The following is a 21,923-nucleotide window of genomic DNA, read 5'->3' as shown; positions in this document are numbered from 1 at the left end:
AATGCACCTGCGCGCGCTCGCAACGTCATAGAGGCGCAGAAGAAGAAGCTCCGAATGAGCTCTTTTTGCTCCTGCGGGAGTCCGCGGTTTGGCTGCGCGGCTCCCGCGCGGAGCAAATGGTGGCGCGCGGGGGGAGCGCCGCAAAGCGGCGGTGTACCCGCCCTAAATTCCTTTTTTTCTTTCCCATGATCGTAACCAAAAAATCCCCTCTATTATTGTTTGTTGTGTGTTATTTTATTATTATTATATTTATTTATTTATATCCCACCCTTCTCCCAAGGCTGGGACCCAGGTAGCTTACAACATTAAAAAAACACCATACTGTTAAAAACATACAAAATAGTATATTAAAATAGAATTAAATTACTACAAATATTAAAAATAAATCAATGCTAAAATAAAGTTTTAAAAGATTATATACCTCTATGAACTATTGTATGTTTAGGGAAGCTTCCACTCACTTCAACAGAAGATCTCCTTGAAATAAAATAAGCAGCTAGAAAAAACCTATATTACTGATAACACTGTATACCTTGGTTTTGTGGGAGTTTTAGTGTTATTATTGTATTTTGAATATGGATTTTTATGATGTGTTTCTTACTTGGTTTTATGACTGTAACCGCTTGATCTTTGGAAAAGCGGTCTCATTAATTTTGTATTATTATTATTATTATTATTATTATTATTATTTTATTATTATATTTTGCTATCGTCTACTGGGTAGGGGCTGTATTGCATGCTTCAACTACGAGCGATGTTTAACCTGATGCTGGGAGAAGTTTGACGGATTTCTATGTTTCTGATTTTGTTTGAAGCATATTTGGAGCAGATATGTAATGTAGCAAGTACGAAATGAGTTTATTAATTAGCCTTGGAACATTAACAATCAACACCTTATGCCAGCTGTTATCTTGCGCAGCCTCTGTCAGTTTACTACAAGACTATGGAACTGAACCTGCTTGCAGGAAGACATTTTGTTAGCACTAAGATGAAAGCACTAGAAAGTTGCGAGACAAAACAGATTTATTTGCTTTATTTGAAATGATAGAAACAGGTAAAAGTGCAAAGGCAGCTGACATCATTCCAAAGCTGTGCCATCTAAAGGTTACACTTTAGAAATAACTCATCCTGTTTTTGTCATTGTGTACTGTTACTGTCAAAGGCCTACAGCTTGAGCACTCTCTGATTATGGGTCTTATCAAGAACAGGCAACCAAACCTTGTCTAGTCTTGCTACCTTTCCAGTAGACAGGTTTGTTTTTATCTAAAGCCATGTTGAGTAAAGAAGATCAAGGCCTCCAACTCACCATGCCATACAAGTTCAGATATTTAATGAAGATTTTGCAAGCACTCTAGTGGTTCAGTTTTGTGAGCTGCAAATAGAGGTATGAGTGTGGTTGGACAAGTCATGTGAGAAGCAATGAAGTACATAAATCTTTTGGAAAGTGCCTATTTTGAGCTGAAAGTTATCTATAATTTGTTATTGCTTTAAACAGCTGGCAAATGAATGGGATTTACTTCTTTTATCTTATTATCTTAAACATACTATACAAAATGACATTCAAATAAATACCTAGGGAAGTACGTTATCAAATAGAATCCGTTATTTCAAAGTGTCTTATGAGAGAAACAACTATCTAATTTCATACAAATAGGAGTAACCCTTTCACTCTACATTGGCTTAAGAGATTACGATTCTTGCAATTTTAAACAGCTAGTAGTATACTATTCTCATCAAGAATATCTAGACAGTAAAACTTCTAAATATAACACATCATTTATCTGTTAGAAGGTACTGGAAAATATTTCTTATTCACATTTCAGACTGAATATGAGCATTTTGTTTAAGTATTTGGGGAATTCCCCAGAACAGAGTAATTTAAGTGGAAGAATCCCCCTTTAAAAGTTTACACACGTCGTTGAATGTAACATTTTCAGCTCCAAAACATAAATTATGCTTCAATATAAATAGTATCCCACAAACGCACACATACGTATTTTCCGGCGTATAAGGCACTGGGCGTATAAGACGACCCCCAACTTTTTCCGTTTAAATTATAGAGTTTGGGATATACTCACGTAATATGACTACCCCCTCTCCAAGCACACCAATACAAATAAAAAAACTCAGATTTGATTCAATATGGATTTTAATTCAAATGACATGCAGGTACTTAGCAGGAACCTTGTTTACAAAGCCTGCTTGGATTGGTCAACTCTCCCTGCTTGCCCAGCCTCACTGTCTCCAGACTTCAAGAGCGGTAGCTGCTTCATACGATCATCACAGATGATGGGGATGCGGCCAGCAGCGTTTTGAGCTCCCCCACCATATACAGGACTGCAGATTCTCCAGTCCAGCTCGAAGTTCAGCACCTGCCTATAAGATGACACCCGGTGTATAAGATGACCCCCCGACTTTTGAGAAGATTTTCCTGGGTTAAAAAGTAGTCTTATATGCCAGAAATACAGTATTTGAATTCCCATAGAGCTACCCTATTTCAAATTCTGAGAGGAAAAAAAACTATGTGCTAGAAGGAGGGGAGGAGTTCCAAATCATCCACGCTCTATCTTTAACTCTTGGCATAATAATGACACATGGTCAGAGGAAATGTTAAAAGGAGAAATCTTATTCAAGCACTGGCAGGAAATTATGCTGAGACAGTGTTATGGGAAGATTCAAGATTCAGCAGAGAAAGTGAGTCATCATTCAACTCAAGCAAACACAGAACTGCAGGGCAAAGACAGGTTAGGTAAAGCCTGCAAATTATATACCTGGTCGTGTGGTGAGTCCTCTGTCTGCAGCTGGACGGGCATCACGGGCTCAACTGGGTATTTGCAGCCAAAGAAACAACAAAAGGAAAGAAAAAGAAATAAAAAAAATAAACAAAGCTTCAAAATAAGTCATCTATGTTTTGCTGGGATGGGCAGGAAGATTATGCTAAACAAGTTACAAAAGCAACAGCTGGAAAAGATTTGCTTTAAGTTAACTCTGGAAATAAAAGGAGGGAATGGAAATAATTTCAAACTAAATATTTATAGCCACTTTTTCAATCTATTATCTCTTACTCAACGTATTAGCTATCATGAGGCAATTAACTCTCAATAAAAAGCCTTTTTCAATTTAAATGGAAAAAAATGTACCCGCCTTTTACTGAGAACGGACAGCTTAAATATTGCACATACAGTTCTTTTTACATTACTAAATTCATTATTCCAGTTTCTCTTGGCCTAGTTTCAGACACCATTTTATAACCTTCTCAAGACAATTATGCTACAAGTGTAGCAGTACAACTACCTAGCAAGCCTCTTTTAGCATTTCCCCCCTCATGAACAATGAAACAAATGTCTTCTTCTGAGAATACCTTCTGAGTGTAAAAAAGCATTTGTACAATTTAGACAGTGCTCTCAGAAGAAAGTATTGTTCATTTTTTGAGAGGGAAAAGAATACTAAAAGAGTGTTGCTAGGTGTGCTATGGCATGCACATGCTAAATGTGGCAACATTCAAATTGCAGACATCATACACATCCATGACTAGTGTTCAGAACCCATAGATGCTATCACGTTTGCCTTTTGCCATGTTGTTTTGTCTACTTGTTTATGGTCATCTGAAGTTTCCATTAACTCCTATTTTCTAGGAAAAACAAATATGAACATTGCTCTCCAGATGTCACCAAATATAAGTCCAAGTAGTCCTGACATGTGTCTATGTTTGCTAGGGACACGGGGACTTGCAGCCGAACAACTCTAGAGGGCTGAATGATTCTCTATATCTTTGAACTAAGACAAACCTTGTTGGTATGATTTATTGGGGTCACATAGCATATCTGAAGACACAACTAGGAGCTTAAAAGATATGAAATAAATATCCATTCTGCTAGCAGCTACTTCTAATTTAGCCTTCTCCAACCAACACACTATTGCTTGGACTACAATAGCTATCACTGCTGAATAAGACTGATTATAGCCAAACACAAGGTATAAAGTTCTGGAGGGCTACGTGAATCGTTACTTCTAGTACAATCCATCCTTTGAAAAGGTACTAGTGAAATTTAACTTTAAAGTCATTATCAAGTAATTCATTAATTAATACAGTAGTCAACATGCAGAGAGGTAACAAATGCAAAAAGGGTGGCCTTTCCTCAGAGTTCAACATGGGGAGACACAACGGCAAATAAAAGGGAAGGAAAAGAACATTTCAGTTGCACAAATTAAAGAGGCATTGCATAGACGTCTGAGAGGCAGATCCAAAGATGAGCTATAACAGAGAAGGGCTGAGCATTCCAGTCAGTGGGAACCTTTGGATGACAGAGTAGTGGTGAAGCCACATGTAGAAGTGGAGAGAGAAACCCAAGAATTGTGTACACAAAGAATTGGCTGAGGAAACATCGAAGAGATTTAAAGAGAACTGTCACTTCAACATGCAGTTAAGAAGTTGGTTTGAGAATTAGAAGCTGAGAGAGATGACTGTATCAGCCAAGGTGAGAGATGATCAAGAAGGCCATCTTTTTCTCATGTTACAAAAGGAGAAGCAATGTGATTGTTGATAGGCTGAATATAGTAGTGGTGGGTAAATGAAGAGTGGAAAAACCAAATGAGACTTTGTGGCTGTTCAACGGATGATCTATTACAATGGCAAAGTAAATGAAAAAACTTTGAATCATATGAGACATCAGTTTGGACATACTGAGTTTAAAATGATAATGAAGCCACCCACTTGAAATACAGACAGGTAACTCAGGATGAGTATTCCAGGGAAATGTGCAAGTTTCTACGATAGGCAGATAATTGAGCTATTTCAATGTACAGCGAGCATTAAGACTTTTGCACAGTCTAATCTTAGTACTTGCTTTCAACCCTACATTCAGATTGGTGGTTGAAAAGATATATGGATGAGAGTCCAAAGTCATTTCTTCCACTCTCTGGGAAAACACTTTGATAATGGAAAAGAAGCACCAGTGATTTTTTTACTCATCCCAATTGCATAGCTTTAATTCCATTTTAATTGCTATGGCCCTCCTAGAAATCTTTGGGGCTAGTAGTTTGGTGAGGCATTGGAGTGTTTGCTGAAAATTCTACAATACACCTCATAAACTCCACAACTTTCAGAAAGTTCACCTTCTGTTCTCTGCTTATTCCAGAAAGTAATATGAACAGCTAATTCATACTATTTATTTATTTCAATTTAGCAAAGTAGATAAATAGCCTAGATAACTAAAAGGTTAGCAATGATTCGCCACAAGGTGACCTTGGGATGCTTTTGGGCACATAATTATGTCTGCCATAGCCAGCAGTCCAAAGGTGAGTGATTGTGAAGCAGTGCAGTCCAAAGTCATTGGAGGGTCCACTGCAAGCCTCTATGTGCTGGAGATGTGATGTCCCAAACAGTACAGCAGGTATTGGCAGCAAAAAAATGGTATGAGCAGGCAATGTAAAATATTCTCCAAAATAAGCCAAAAAACCTCTGCAACATGACATGGCAAGCATGTATTATAAATTCTTTTACAGCTCACAATTAATTTATTTTGGTGTAGTAGGGTAAATAAGCTCAGAAGGGGGCAACTTCCAAGGGCTAGGTTACCCCCTTCAAGACCACGGTTGGGCCACATACTCATTTACACCTCCCAGTTTTGCCTGGCACAGTTCCTGTGCCTCTCGGATGTTTGGGAGACAAAAAATGCATTTTAAAAAAAGTCTCCCATACTGGAAAATATTGCTCTCAAAAGACCAAATTGCTATGTGCCCCTATATCAGAGGGGCATGGAAGTAAAAAGAGCCTTTGGAGGGGTAGCCTTGGGGACATGTCTTGCCCATCCCGGGCTAGTATAGCACACTCTCATTCAGTCAATAGCACACTCACAGTAGTACAGACTGAAATAAATTCTTAAAGTGGGCTGAACCAATCTGCATGCGGAGAGTAGAAGTCACAGCTTTTAATAAAACCATATGCATTTGTCAGAAATGTATGAAGAATGTTCAGCACCATAAAAGAATGCACTGAGGGCCATTTATACATTACATCCAAAGACAACCAAACAAACACATTGATTGAAGACGTGAGAGAGCTGCAGCCAATCAGTAGGTTTTATGAGTCTATCTGTACCATATCCTTTCAGACCTTGAAATTAACATTCTATTAATTCATTAAATTATCAACATGCTAATCTCCAATTACACCGAGTTAAATATACTTTAGTGAATTAGTTTGTCAGAATTCATTAGAATTTGTTAGGGTGGGTACCCTCTCCCTTTTCCACGTTCAGTAGCTATGGAGGCCTGCTTCCTCAGTGAGAAGAAAACACAAGCAAGGAAATGTACCACTGAGCTCTGTTGTTTGTAGGCAATCTATATGATTTTTTTTTTGGGAGACTAGAGGAGGGAACAGAGAAGAGTCTTCTGGAATTCTAGAAACAGCAGAAAAGCTGAGTTTGGGAAAGAAAAATGAAAAGGAAGGAAAAAAGTTCATCAGGCATGGATTGTGAATCATTTGTTTGCTTAGCAAGGCCACCAATAGCCAGTTCTTCTTTAATCAAATGTCATTTTTTTACACTATCATCATGGACTGCATGAAAGTGTCTGAATATTCTAGTATATATGTGTGTGTGGGGGGGATTTATTGATGCTTCAATTACTTCCTTCCTTATTCATTATTATCTTTTGAATATTTCTGTTGTGTATTATGGTGTAATATATAGTCTTATATAATACTGTCTAGGTTGAGCTGCAATAACTTCTTCGTAATCTTGTTCACTCAGCACATGAAGACTAAAGTTTTTCTCAAACACATCACCTCTATTTCCTCTTGCCTCTTTCTCGCCTCTTTCTCCAATTCTTTTAACACACCTCTCCCTCCTTGTCCCTCCTTTTACTACCCCCTGTTAATTTTAAAATTAAGGTAAAATGATGCAGAGAAGAATGGGCTTGTGGAGGTATTTGGTCATAAATTTGAGAGAAACAGATGAATTTGGGATCTCTGGTTCCTATACACGACATATTAAATGCTATTGGCAAATTTTTAGTTCTTCATGACTGAGAATAGAGGGCAGAAAAAGATCAGTTTATTAGCTTGTGTACACAATATTACGCATATGTTCAGAAGTTTTCCAGCTGTTTCAGATTAAGTATTTTCAAGCCTTGATTCAATTACGAATAGTTAACACTCTACACTTATTATGGTACGTGTGGTAGATCTGATCTCATTCCTTTCATTGAAAGGTGAATGAAGTGGGGTGTGGAAGAAAAACAGATGCAGATGAGTGACCAACTGGATTGAACAGGTTGTAAGATGCTTTTTCTCAGCTTTCCTTAGACCAGTATTGGATTCCAACTTTCCACGGGCACAACCATACTAGGGCTTTGTACTCATGTGGGGGAAATTTCTAGTTTGGAGTAAAAGTGACCCGAAAAGACAAGAGGGACTTTGAAAGAGCCAATAACAAAATGTGCCTCCTAAGGTCAACATGACAAGCTCCATGTCATTCTCGTATATCCCACAGTTGGCAGAAGTGTCACATTGTAACTTACATGTTAATTAATAACCCAACTAGTTAAATAATTTTAGTGGTCAGTCTGTATGGTGAGTGAAGTAATTTTGCAATTTCCAATGGTCAATTTTATCCAATTATGTTCATAACTAACATTCCAAGCTGTCTTTTGTTGGCAAGCCTTAATGAGGGATCCCGCATTTACACCGTTTGGGATTCACTCCAAGCATTTTAAGAAATAGGTCATGTTTTATCAAGCCAATCTTCCACTAGTCCGCAGTGACCAGCAGAAGCCAGTGGGAAGCCAACCATGGAACATGAATACACTAGCCCCTTCCAACTCATACTCCCCAGCAACTGGTACTGAGTGGCATTCAAGAATGGAGATATATTTATCCACCGACCTGTGGCTGGTACCATCTGGGTGAAGTAAGTTATGTCTTATATTTATGATGCTTATTTTACTTTGAAAGCAAATCCACAGGTACAAAAAAAAATAAAAGAAAATAAAGAAACTTTTTCCCTCCCAGACCAAAAGGATACAATCTCTCAGTTTGAATACTGATCAAAGATAACCACACACATAAAACCAAGAAAATAGGACCAATTCTTAGCAAGATAGAAGAATGAAATCTCTAATAATAACACATATCTTAAATTCTTTAAAAAGGCACTATTTTTTGTGTGTGTGTGTGTGTGTGTGTGTGTGTTGAGCGAAAGCCATGTAAAGTCATGTTTTATTTCAAGCAAAACAATAGAGCTTTAGTTCCAGATGATTAGATAAAAATGTATATATAAGGCAGTACAACCTATACTGGAAATAATGGTAGCTGTCATCACACAGCTGAACTGTCACAAATTTCTCTCAATTACACTGACTTTTGTATAACTACACTTGCTGTACATCTTTTTCTTCCACCCCAAGCTTTTCCAAGATGTTGGAGGCCTATTAAAAATGCAAGAGACGAAATGCGGCCATTTGTGAAAACAAATCAAGAATCAGAGTGTGGAAGAGACCTCAAGTGGCCACTCAGTCCAATCCCTGCCATACATGAGGACACCATCAAAACTCTCTGACAGATGGCTTAAAAACTTGAAAGGAGATTCCATCATTGTCCAAGGGCATGTGTTCCACTTGCTGAACAGTTCTCACCATCAGAAAGTTCTTCCTAATCTTTAGATGGAATCTCTTTCCTGTAGCTTGAATCCATTTGCCTGGGTCCTTGTCTCTGCGCAGCAGAAAATAGCTTGCTCTATCCTATTATGACATCTCTTCAAATGACTATCATGTCACCCCTTATCTACTTCCCTCAGGTAAAAATACCCAGCTCACTAAGCTGTTCCTCATCGGGCATGGTTTCCAACTGCTCACCATTTCGATTGCCCTTCTTCTGGATATGCTTCAGCTTGTGCACATCCTTCTTGAACTGTGTGCCGCATCACACTGCTGACTCATGTTCAGCCTCAGTCCATTAAGGGGTGAAGTAGACGGGCAGAAGGTGTGATCTCTGTCCCTCTGGGACCATGGCGATGCATGGACCACTTCCAAAGTGGGCCCTACGCAGTCTCAAATGGGCGGCTGGCAGGAGACAATTATTTGCTCCCTAGTTGCCTTGGAGTGGCTTCTGGCTCTTGGGGGCATGTGTTGTCAAATGCCACAACCCTAAAGCATCCAGAAGCTGTTCTATTTGGCCCGTCGTTTGTGTTCTAGGCCCTAAACCCCTTTTGCATGTACTGCCATCAAGCAAGATGTCACCCATCCTATATATCTGTGGAGCATTTTATACCACCTTAGTGTAGTAGTCTACATTTCTCCTGTTGAAATTCATTTTGTCAGTTTGGTGGCCTGAGCTTTCTAATCTGTTAAGGTCATCCAATCTTGGTCATAATAGACTGCCTCTAATGATCTCCTCTAAAATTTTTCGTGGTACTGATGTCAGCTGACTGTGTGGAAATTCCTGGGACTGCTTTGTTTTTGAAGATGGGGACAAATATTTGTCCTTCTTCCAATCTGCTTGGACCTTTCCTGTTCTCCAGGAATCTGAAAAGGTATTGAAAATACTTCTGCGCAGTTCTTATACTGTTGATGTGGTTCATCTGGCCCTTGAGATGAATTCATTGAAAGTAGCCAAATATTCTTCTACTACCTCTTTACCTATTCTGTTCTGCATTTCTCTACTGCATCACCTGCTCCATTTCTCCCGGTTGAAGCACTGTTCTTTTCAGAGAAGGACTGAGGTAAAGAAGGTGTTGCATAGTTCTGCCTTTTCTCTATTCCCTGTTTGAATTTCACCATCTTCTCCTCGCAGCATCTTCTTGTCCTTCTCTTTTGTAGTAACTTTTATTGTTTACTGTTTTTTCTACCCTCTTTATTGGTTTTAACCCTCTAGCAAGCCTGAGCTTGTTTTGTGCTTTAGCTTTTATGACTTTCTCCCTCTCAGAGAAGGTCGGCATTGCCTTCCACTAAGGCTGAGAGAGTGGGACTTTTCCAAAGTCACCAAGTGGGTTTCCATGCGGAGTAGGGGGTTGAATTCTCGTATCCCAGAGTTCTAGGACAAAACGAAAACCACTTTTTACTAGCAACCACTTAAAACAAAAAGAAGTCATAGATTCTGTATTGTTGCCTTGGGAAAAATATTATAAAACATAAATAATAATAATAAATAATAATAATAATAATAATAATAATAATAATATTTTCCACGCTAGTCTTGCACAACATTCTTCCTTGACGATTTACTATCTGACTTGCCATTTGAAAGCCGACAAAAAACAAAAACCAAACCAAAGCAAAAAAAACAGCCACCACCACAAACCACTGGTCTTTCTAAATCGTAAACATGGCTGGAACCAAATAAAAGCATCTGCGTTAACTGAGAAAGTGAAACAGAATCTTATCATATATATAGAATGGAGGAACGCACATACTGACTCCATGTTCAACAAAGTCCATATTCCTCTCTCCAAATAGGTATTCTAGATATTTTATCAATTTCTTTCCATGTCATAATTCCAATATTATAAATTTATATCAAATATTGCTTTTAAGGAAGTAAATAGCTCAGTTATGAAAGTTTTAACACAGGAAATTCTGAAATTAGCTACTTGTAATGTTTCTTGTTTGATGACCATATTCCCCCTAAATTTCACTTTTGGAATCTCCATGGCACCAGTAACTTGATAATTAACAGCTCAAATACCTTCTTTAATTAGGCATTCATTATTTCAATGTTGCCACCCAATTCTGATAAGTCTGCCAATATTTTTTTAGTGGGTCCAGACATCTCATGTGTATTTTGACTGCTTCTCTGTTCATAGCGACATGAACTTCAACTATTAGATTTATTATGCATTACAATGTCGTGTAGTCTACTGCAAGCTACAGAAAGGTAAGCTGTTCTGGCAGACTTTCACTACTCAAAATGAACAATTCCTGCCTGAGTACAGAGGTCACAACCTGTCTCATAATAATCACTACTATGACACACACACCCCAAATCCAAACAACTCTTCATTCCCTTACATACCTTCATTTTCAGTATTTGCTGGGATGAATCAACTGCAAAAGGATGCCAAGCTGAAGATTATCTAGGCTGAATTCCCATCAACCGGAAGAAGCTCAACTGTTGTTTTAGTCTCTGTCAGTGAAGGCATGAGGCATCATTTCCAAACTGGATTCTGGCTCACTGATCATGTTTGCCAAGGACATCATCAGAGTAGTTTTGCCTTTTTGAAGCAGTTCATCGAGAAAAAAGAAAATTCAGCAAATAGCATTTTAATCTATCTATACTGTAACAATTACTCCTTAATGTGTTGCAACTGGTAAAATTATTGCAACAGAAAAAATACAGGACTGGTTAAAATTTATTCAAAGAACATAAAGGTCTACCGAAACAGTTAACAGAAACAGAAACAGAAAATAAAAATGTAAGAAACTGCAGTAAATGCAAAGAAATAGGAGTCTGTAGCAATTCACATTACTGTGGGACAGTGCTTTGTGTTCTCTAACAATTCTTATTAACGGTGGCTTCAACTGCATCATACAACAAATGGCCTCTGCAAAACTAAAACCTCCTCTCTATTCTAATACATTTCTACTTTCCTGATTCTTGCTGTCAATCCACAGCCAGAGACTGTACTTCCACAGAACAAGGATCTATCAATGAATGATTAGCTGTGTGGACTGTCTGCCACAAATGTGACCTGACGTCAACCACACATGTGTTGCTCAATGTTTACTGTGACTATCAGCAGCACTAACCATAATTTCTTGGTCAAACTCACTAATTCTGCATTATCTAGCTCTGGTTCGGCACATGGAATGATCCAATTCTCACTGGCATTCAGTGACTCCATGGGTATCAGCTCCAGCAGCATGTATTCATTTAGTGTCAACATCATCACTACTTCCCTCATTTTCTAAATTGGGATTGATGTTACTGTGCATGCACGTCTAGCCGCCAAATAGCTTGGTGACATTTCATATGTAGGTAGCTAAGCAGAACAGGAAGCAGGAAGAAGCGAAGAAAACGTTTCCTTGACAAGAACACCAACTCACCAAAAGCATGTTATTTTAAAGCATTTGGTGACAAAGTGAATGAACATAATTATGTTCAGTTAGGGCATGGGGCTATTCTCTGTCCATCTGCTTATAGCAATCTTATTTAAATAACTATGTCGAGTTTTATATACTTGACCTCTTGAATTTTTTTCTTAGATGTTGGCATCAACGTACTTTAGCTTCCTGAGGGGAAAATCTTTTTATGGCATAATGTCTACTCCGAGGTAAGCCTCACTCATTCAAATGGATCCTATTCCCAGATAAGTACCAGGGCTTCCATGTCAGCAGGGTAGAGAATGCAATATCCAAGGTGCTGAATCATTTTGGGATAAAGTTCAGCACCTAAGGTGGTTCACATTAAAACCAAGATAGATTCACCACTTACTAATTGGAAACAGCCATTCTTTCCATGGATTCAAGCACCCACGGCTTGAAAATATTAAAAAAATATAAATTCCATAAAGCAAATTGTGATTTTGCCCTTTTATATAAGGGACACTATTTTACTATTAATTGTCAGTCACCCCTTTGTTTTTGCAGACTTCAGATTCAGACCCTCTCTTACTGCACGGGGCAAACGAGGGGCTTTAATGAGGTGTTCCTGCGTGCGTGTGCGCAGGCACTCGCAGGCACCCCCCATTCAAGCCATGGGGCTAAATATCTACAATTTTTGTTTTCACGGGGGTGGGGGTGGCCGGACAGAGCCCCATGAAAGCAGAGAGGGGATATATTTAATGGGACTTGAACATCCAAGATTTTGTTATTCATGGGGGATCCCTCAGGGCATACAAATGCCCTCAGTACTTGCTCAAAATCAACATTTTATAACCTAGAGAAAGAGGTTAGACAGACTACTTGAGTAGGTTTCCTGCTCCTACAGTACCACTACTCTGTTTCTTTATGTGCTCTCTCCATTTGTGTTTTTTAAGTGTGAATTTGCCAAAAAAGTTAAGACGAGAGATAACTATGAATTAAAACACCATCCAGAGTGCTCTACTACACTCCAATATATACCAATAGTGCAATGCATATCCTTTCAGCTTTTTTTGAACTGTTCATAGACAATATTTAGACTTCACAAGAACAGATTGTGCTAATGTGGTAACATATAAATATATATCCTAGAATTCATACCGAAATTAAAACCCTCGCAACGTCATAGGCGCCGCAACACGTCTGGACGCTATGCGTCCAGTACGTAAAGATGGCGGCGCCCATGTGGAAGGGGCGCCGCCATCTTGTACGTACTGTATACGTACTAGAGTTAGGAAGCACCGCCCCTTCCTAACCCTAGTACGTATACAGTACGTACTATATGGCGGTGTGTATCCCGCCAAAGTTTCCTTTCCACCTGTGTATTCAAAACAAGTCAGAGTTTGCACAGGGTTGCGCTTTGCTGCTGTTTACATAATAATAAAATACAGATACATCAGTTGCACTCATGTATTTAATGTCTTTTTCTGTGTCCCTGTGGTTACATGAGAACCACACTCAAGCCACATTTTACATGTAATGTCCAAAAAAAGAGAGTAACCCAGCGGTCTGGTCACTTTGGTTCAAAGTTAAGTTTGTATACCTGATCTCACTGCTGCTAAGGATGGTGCAAACAGTAAAATAATTTGGCCAGTGCATTCTTCTTGGCATGATAACTGTACATGCTATTCCTCGTGCCAGAATAAAATGGAAGGTATGATATTTTGTAGATTTGCCAACTTTGTTTTCAAGGCCCCAAGCAGGTAATTGTTAGATTACTAAACCATCTTGGAACATAGCTAACTTCCTTAAAGCATTTATGTGGCATGTATTCAGCAGCTGAGAAGAGAGAAACTTGGCTGTTGTTAGTTTTTTCTTGTGGATTTTATCCAGACATGCTTTCTTTTGAAGAAGTTGGCAAGTTTCTTATGACACCATGACATTAGCAAGATGGCAGCATGAATGGTTACAATTTTAGATCCAGCTTTGAAGCACTTTATGTATAAACAGCATATGGCAACAGTATAAGGGGCAATAAATGTATTTCCATGAGATATACTCATAACACCCTATCTGTGGCAAGTCCACATATAATGGTTGCATGGAAAGGGACAGAAAGATGTATCATATTTGTCTAGATTCAGAGTTTTTTCAGGATAGGCCTCTTGTCTTTCTCGGCAATAACCTGGTTTTAATTACACATCATCCAGATCTCCCACAAAGTAACACTATTTATGATAGTGCACAGTGTTCTCCAAAGGACAGGTGCATACACATTATTTTTATTCTTAAACAGGAAAATGTTATGGCCATATATCCCTTATTGCATATAAGATAAAAAGTATTAAACTGATATAGTGATATACCAAGTCTGATTTACAATTTCCCACTTACAAAGTCTTTCTCTTAGTGTAAGTTTTCCAGCTAGGAAAACAGTGTTTCTTACAACCTGTATATTTAATTAAAACTTGTTTGCATTATTAGTTATATAACTTGGAAAAGAATATCTATAGACCATCTTCTTCATGGTCTCTGTCCTGCACACAAATGGGTTGTCCTGCAATGAGTACCGTTCAGAACTTTCTGTAATCTAGTAAAAGTGTTATTTTTGTGAACTATCCTCTGAAGCAGTCACTGTGCTAAATTGGTTCTTCATATGGTCTGTAAATTTCATTTCCCCTTGACCACTGTTGGAAGTCTATTGCAGATCTTTTAGTAGTACACTTTGATCTAAATCCTGTTGTTAGTCCCAATTAGCATAGACTTATTGTATCAGTGATATTTACCTATGTGTTGACATCACATTCAACAGTTCCAGCTGGGATTAACCAGTAGAACTAAAGTCATTGCCTGCTTTTTTCATTTTGTTTCTTTGTTTTGTTAATATTTTTATCACACCCCATTTCATTATTTCACTCAACACATATTTCCTTAAAGGCTTCCTTGTTTGTGGATTTTCATATAATTTCTGTGGTGGAGGTTGACCATATGTGTGGACTTACTACTTGCTCTTGTTTGTCTTGTTTGCACAATCTAGGTTCTGGATTAACCAATGTTAAAACAGAAGAGACCTCAGAATTAAAGATGGATGCAGAGTATAGACATGATTCAGGGTATGAAGTACATCATCAGAAACTGGTGAGTACAGTGGGCCCTTAGTGTCTGCTGGGCTGTGGTTCAAGGATCCACAGTGAATACCAAAATCCATGGATGCTCAAGTCCCATTATATACAGTGGCATATATATATATATATAGGGGTAAAATGGTGTCTCTTATATAAAATGGCTAAATCAAGTTTTGCTTTTTGGAATTTATTATTTTTTAAAATATTTTCAAGCCATGGTGGGTTGAACCAATGGATAAAGAATCTGTGGATAAGGAGGTCCATATATCCTTTCTTAGCACAAATACTGCTTTATTCTTAGAGTATTTTAGGCAGTAAGGGGCAGTACAGACCAGCCCTTTGTGCTGGCCTGTATGCATGGTGAGGGATAAGCGTCCACATGCTTGAAGCCCTACATGGGCACCAGCTTGGCATGTGCCCATCCAAATGGCACTGTGCAGAAGGGGCATCATCATGGTGCGCCTATGGCGCCCCTTGCAAGGAGCAGATCGCTGCTGTGGCGTGTGGTTGCTGCAGCAACGATCCGGGGCTAAAAGGGGCGGCCCATCTGTAGAGCCCCAAATTTAAGTATTTAGACAGTCTAGTTTACCCTCCTGACGTGTAATACCTTAAAGGCACCATATCCTGTCTGATCCTGGATGCTAAGCAGGGTCAGCCACAGTTAGTACTCAGATGAGACACCACCAACAAATATCAGGTGCTCTAGGTTATATTTCAGAAAGAGAAACTTGCAAACCACCCCTGAATATTCCCTGCATAGTAAAATTTTATGAAATTCATGGGGTTGCCATAATCAACAGGTGATTTGAAGGCATGTGTGAGCACACACACACACACACACACAAAATCTACCCCGCTTTTTATCCAGTTTTGGGCCAGTTAAATATTAAACTCTTTGGATAGATAAAAGTAAATAGCAGACCTTAGTTTAAATGCAAACTAAATAAAATTAACAAGTTTTAAATTTACAATCACTATATGTTTGTTCTTGATTGTTTTGTGCAATACTGAAACTGAAACCTAATTATTACATTGTTTCATTTTATATTTCCAGTTTCAATTCGTTTTCAATTTTTTTTCTTCTATTTTTTAATTATATTAGTACCTCTGTAGGATTTTTCAGGGTAGCATAATTCATATTCCCCTTCCAAGCACCCTTGTACTCTCATTTAACTTTTGAAAACCTCAACTGTAGTATCATTGAATCTACCTATATATTATATTTTTAAAAAATTACTACCGTGTGTGTGTGTGTATTCGACTATAAGATAACCTAATGTATGTCGAGGACAGGTTTTGATGCCAAAATTAAGGATTTTGATATGCCCTGTGGATTAGTCAAGGGTAAAATTTAGCAGCATGTAATAAAGGGTGTAAAGGAAAATGATGCAAAGGAAAATGCTGCTAAAGATCTTTAAAAATTTTGACAGGCATAACTGTTTGTGCTCACCCTAAAGGCTAGATAGATGAGATAGTAGAGGGGATTAATGCTTCTTTTAGGTGCTCTGAGAAGAGATTAATCTCTCACCTTTCACCAGGGCGTGGTTCCTTTTTTGATAAAAGTTACAGTGCTTACCTTAAGCCATGGATAAGTCGACCCAGGTTTTTTGGGTCAATTTTTGACTAAAATTTCTAGACTTATACATGAGTATATACAGTAAATACCAGCTTTCATCCTTCAAACAGAATAGGATGCTCTGACTTCCATTTTCCCTTTGACAGTTGGTGTTCCTTTCCTTTCTCTTCAGTGAGCAAAGCTTCTTTGTAGTACAGTGGACCCTTGTTATACGCTGGGGTTTGGTTCCAAGATCTCCCGTGTATAACAAAATCCGTGTATGCTCAAGTTCCATTACATATAATGAAATAGCAAAATGGTGTCCCTTATAAAAAATGGAAAATCAAGGTAAATTTATACTTTTTTTGGAACATTTTCAAACCGTGTATGCTTAAATCCGTGTATAAAAAATCTGTGTATAAGAAGGGCCGGCTGTACTCACTGTATTGCTCCAATAACCCCCACCATACTGCCATTCTCTTGCTTGTGGATTGCAGAGAAGATTTTTGGTACTGTTCCCCTAGGCAGATGCTTCTCTGCCTACTCCCAGCTATCACAGCAAAATCATGATTACTGGGATTGATGGTAGAAATCCTACATTGGGAACTTGTACACTTTGCTCAATCATGGAGGACCTCAGCCCTTTTCTGAGAAATACCTGTTGGTGCTTCTGCAATTTTGCAAGCTGTCTATCTTACAAATCAGTGTGTGAGCATATGTTTAAAAGGGAGTAAGACCCTTCTAGTAGTTAATTATCAAACAATACTGTCATATATACCTTTTCAATCTGAAATGGTGCCAGCTATCCTGATCTACATCTATTCATCATTTGAACAATAGAAATCCCTTGCCTATCATTGTACTTGTCTAAGGCCTTCTCATTGTTAGATACAATGGTCTGGTGCTCAGATCTTTTAATTTTTAATTATTTTTTTACTCATAGGGGCTCTTACCACCTAACAGTCCCTGTAGATGTTTGTAATGCCAGAAGACAAATTGAATTCTGTACTCTGCTATCAGTCTCTTTGGGGTGGCTAGCCTCTTCTTTAGCACTGCTATGTCAACTACAGAGGAGCTTCATGAATACTAACTATGATAAGACATGTCTATTTTTCTTCTCCACAGCTGTGATACTTCTCACATGTAGGTCCATTGGCCCACAGCTTTGGTGGTTGCACTAACATTTACTTATCTTCCTACTGAACAGTCAGTAGGTGATAAGATCCTCAGCATCAGAAGAAACAAGCCTTTATTGTGCTAGTTTACTTCATTTATGGAAACACATTTTTGGTATTTTACCAGAGACAAAGTATTTTACTTGATAACCAGTAAACTGCCCGAGAAATAAGTGGACTGTAGAGTACATTTTGTATTATTTTAGAAATAGAAGTTACAAAAATGCATTGGGGAAAATATACCTTAACTTCTCAAATTCTGTAACTAATTTGCTACCATTATTTTTGATACTGTATTTAGGTATTCTTTGCTGAAGATGTAGGTTCAAACAAAGGTGCCATCATTGGACTAATGGTAGGCGGTGTTGTAATTGCAACAGTGATTGTCATTACTCTGGTGATGCTAAAGAAGAAACAATATACATCCATCCATCATGGTGTAGTGGAGGTAAGTAAAAAACACTTGCACTGTGATTTCTCTTGCTGCAGTACACATCTTCATATAATACTTGCAGACAGGGATAGTATCCCTAAAACAATCTGAGAATTTGAAGGGTGGGGAAGCAGCATGTTAATGCTTTCTGTAGTTATGAAAATTAAGGGACATTTCAATAGGAACAGTTCAATTAACATCTAGACCCATTACCTGTATCAAATGAGTTGTAAGCAAACTGGCTGATTCAAACAAATTTTTTTCCCAATTTTGTTAATTGTTAGGAAAGGTAGAATAAAAGAACTGAAGATAATCAGTATATATTTGTTCAAGGAACTGCTGAGCACATCTTTATAGCAGGGCTTTGCTGGATGTTGAGCGTGGTGGAAGGAAGCTGTGACATTCCTCAGAGGCATACAAGACTGGATTAGTTGGAATGACTGTTAAACAGCTAGACTGAACGTTTCTTTTCTTTTTGAAACACCTTGAAGTGATACATCTACTTTAAAAATGAGAGAACTATCACTGTTCCTAATGAAGAAATAGGGGCAGGAAAGAGTTGTATTCTGGCAATTCTTTTATTCACATGTTTCTCTGGATCTATCCCAGTGTAATTGTTTGAAAACAATGAGCCAAATACTCTGAAAAAGTGTTTAACTGGTAAACCTTTTATCCTTTTGTATGGATGCTAAGAATGCCTGCTCCACTGGAAAGTGTTGTAAATGACAGGCAGTTTCAAAACATCCACTTCAAATGTTCATTGATGTCTGCTGGTGATGTGCCTTGCGCAATAGCACAAAGAGGCCCTAAACATCTCGCAGCTGCAGTTTTAATAAAATAATTTATTTAATTGGTCACCTCACCAAAATACAAGCCCGTTTATTGCATAGGGTGGTGCCACATAAGTTTAAATAGCATTTGTTGTTGTGTGACTTGGTCATTTCCAATTTAGGCAAACCTATCACTGGGATTTCTTTGCAAAATTTGTTCAGAGGGGGTTTGCCTTTGTCTTCATCTGAAGCAGAGAGATTATAATTTTTGCAGGGTCACCCAGTAGGTTTCCATGTCTGAGCAGGGATTTGGACCCTGGTTCCTAGTCCTGCACCCAAACCACTATACCACAGTGACTTCACACTGAATGGTGTGAATGGACCCCCCACCCCCCACCCTCAGTATTCTTTGGGAACAAAACTAGTAGTGGGTAACTGTTGTTCTGCCATTCATGGATATAGATGAAGCTTTAATGTTCTTTTGTTAAGTCAGTCAGCTAAAATGAGTGTCTACACTTGCCTGCAACTCATGAACCATGGCCCAGTTTACACTACACAATCATAGTAGTTTGGGGAGGAAATAGAGCATTCTAGCTGTGCCCCTCCCTCAATTGCAATTCCCAGGATTCCATAGGATGTTATCATGACAGTGAGAGTGGAATCATAGCACTATAATTGTGTGATGTAAAAAGGCCTCATGTTAGTACACTTCATTTTGATTACCTAGGCGCATTACAGACCGCCCATTTGGGGCGGCCTGTATCCGGCCCTTTCCCCGCTGTATCGGGGCCTCAGCTGCCACAACAGCAGCCTCCGAGACCCCGATCCACCGCTTTCCAGGCTGCGGGGAAGCGGCAAAAGGCCGCTTCCCCATGGCCTGGAAAGTGGTGTCCTTGGGGCTTCAAGCCCCGAGGACACCCGATGGGGCGGAGAGGAGGAGAAAGGGGCCGCTCAGCCCCTTTCTCCCTTGAGTCCCTGGCGCAGCCATCTAAAGGCTGCGCCAGGGATGCAAACCTCAGAAGGAGCTCCATTTCGGAGCTCCTTCTTGCGCCATGGAAAGGGCGCTCTAGGTGCCCTCGCGTGGCGCAACGACGTCACATCTGCACCACCTCATTTGGAGGTGGCACGTTTGTGATGTCATAATGGCGGCCCCCGTGTGGAACGGGCGCCACCATTTTTTAAGGACTGGGTCCGTACTAGGGTTAGGGGCGTCAAGAAGTGACACCCCTTTCTAACCCTAGTACGTCCCCAGGACATACTTTTAGGCCCGTTTGTAACGGGCCCTAGTTGTCCTTTTAGAGCTTTTGTATTCAAACTTGTTCTACTTTAAAGGGAAAAGCTATTGTAAATATGACTATGCCAGTATTAACCATCGTCTTCCTGATGGCTGCTTTAGGTGGATGCTGCAGTGACACCAGAGGAACGCCACCTTTCTAAGATGCAACAAAATGGCTATGAAAATCCAACCTACAAGTTCTTTGAACAGATGCAGAATTAGAACACCACAGCAGCCTCAAGAGTTGGACAGCAAATGATTGCTTCACTGCCCATTGGTGTTCAGTTAAAGAATAATGTGGAAACAAGCAGACAAGCAAACAAAAAACACTTTGTTTTATTATTTACTCATTATCGCCTTTTGACAGCTGTGCTGTAACACAAGTAGATGCCTGAACTTGAATTATAAAATCAGTAATGTATTCTCTCTTTACATTTCAGTCTTTACACTACATTATTAATGAATGTTTTTTGTGTACTGTAAAGTTTAGCTGTACCTAACTAGTGCATGAATAGATTCTTTCCCAATTATTTATCATATAGCTCCTTTAGCCAGTTGTATATTATTCTTGTGATTTGTGATGGGGGGGAAGTCTAAATGAAATATGCTTTAAGAATCGATGGGGGATGCTTTCTGTGTATGTGGGATTGAGCTGCTTCTCTTTGCTGAGTTTTCCTTCTGATCACTATGCATTTTATGATCAAGATCAAGATTATGATTATTATTTTTTTTAGAAAAGTATTCCAGATGAGTTAAAATTATTTTCTTCTGCAGTTGCATTTTATTGTACAGATTGTTGCTTCTGCTGTACTAGTGATGTAGAAATCATGGGAATACATGTTTGTTTCTTTGTGCCTGTTTTATGTGCACACCTTAGGCATTAAGGGGGTAAGACTTTTTTTCCACGTATCTTTTCATCTTTTAAAAAAAAAGGAGTCCCTGTTAATTGTGAGCACTTTTATAGGGGGTGGGGTGGGGAAAGTGCCTGCTAGTTGAAAAATTAACAGGGATCCTACAAACATTTCTGCAGGATGATTGTACAGAATCATTGCTTCTGAATTGATAGCTTTCTACACTGTGTTAAATAAATTACAAATAAAACCATTGGGCAAGAGTTTTATTTGGGTGAAGAAACAAATACTGAGAGGGAGGTGACTTTAACAGTGACCATCATGTGTTCACATTTGATGTTGGGTAGGTTTCCCCTCCCAATATGCCTGGTTCATAGAATTCCCATTTTGAATACAGTGAAACAAAATGGCATTAGGTGAGAGGGGTGTTTGCTTGGGCATGCCTTCCCCTCTAAAATGTCTTTTTTGAGTTTGTATAATAGTGTTTTAATGTAAATAAATACATTCCTGGAGGAGTTCCGTTGAAGTGTTGTGATTTTGTAACAGCTATCCTAAGTTGCCACTTGTGCACAATGCAAATGAGTGCCCAGTAAGCAAAGTAAGCCACAAGCTGTTCACCAAAGAGCAAGCTTTTGCTGAGATTTGTGTGATGTTATTGGTGCCTAATTGAAGTTGGAAAAGCAAGTGTATTTGTGGCTTTTGTCAGATCATCTTCAAATCCCG

At 38.8% G+C, this 21,923-nt stretch overlaps 1 protein-coding gene across 2 annotated transcripts in view; it reads left to right on the top strand.

Moving 5' to 3' along the window:
- The window catches only part of LOC121925384 (amyloid beta precursor protein), a 213,387-nt gene extending 191,672 nt beyond the window's left edge, over nucleotides 1-21,715 (top strand). For both annotated transcript variants that reach the window (XM_042457470.1, XM_042457469.1), the window contains 3 exons: nucleotides 15,053-15,153; nucleotides 18,172-18,318; nucleotides 20,470-21,715. In XM_042457470.1, the coding sequence (XP_042313404.1) occupies nucleotides 15,053-15,153; nucleotides 18,172-18,318; nucleotides 20,470-20,571 (350 nt within the window). In that variant the 3' untranslated portion in view covers nucleotides 20,572-21,715. The remainder of the gene's footprint in view (nucleotides 1-15,052; nucleotides 15,154-18,171; nucleotides 18,319-20,469) is intronic.
- The last annotated feature ends 208 nt before the right edge of the window (nucleotides 21,716-21,923 follow it).

The sequence above is a fragment of the Sceloporus undulatus genome, chromosome 3 (assembly GCF_019175285.1).
Source record: "Sceloporus undulatus isolate JIND9_A2432 ecotype Alabama chromosome 3, SceUnd_v1.1, whole genome shotgun sequence".
Taxonomy (NCBI): Eukaryota; Metazoa; Chordata; class Lepidosauria; order Squamata; family Phrynosomatidae; genus Sceloporus; species Sceloporus undulatus.
This window is presented reverse-complemented; position numbering and strand designations above follow the sequence as displayed.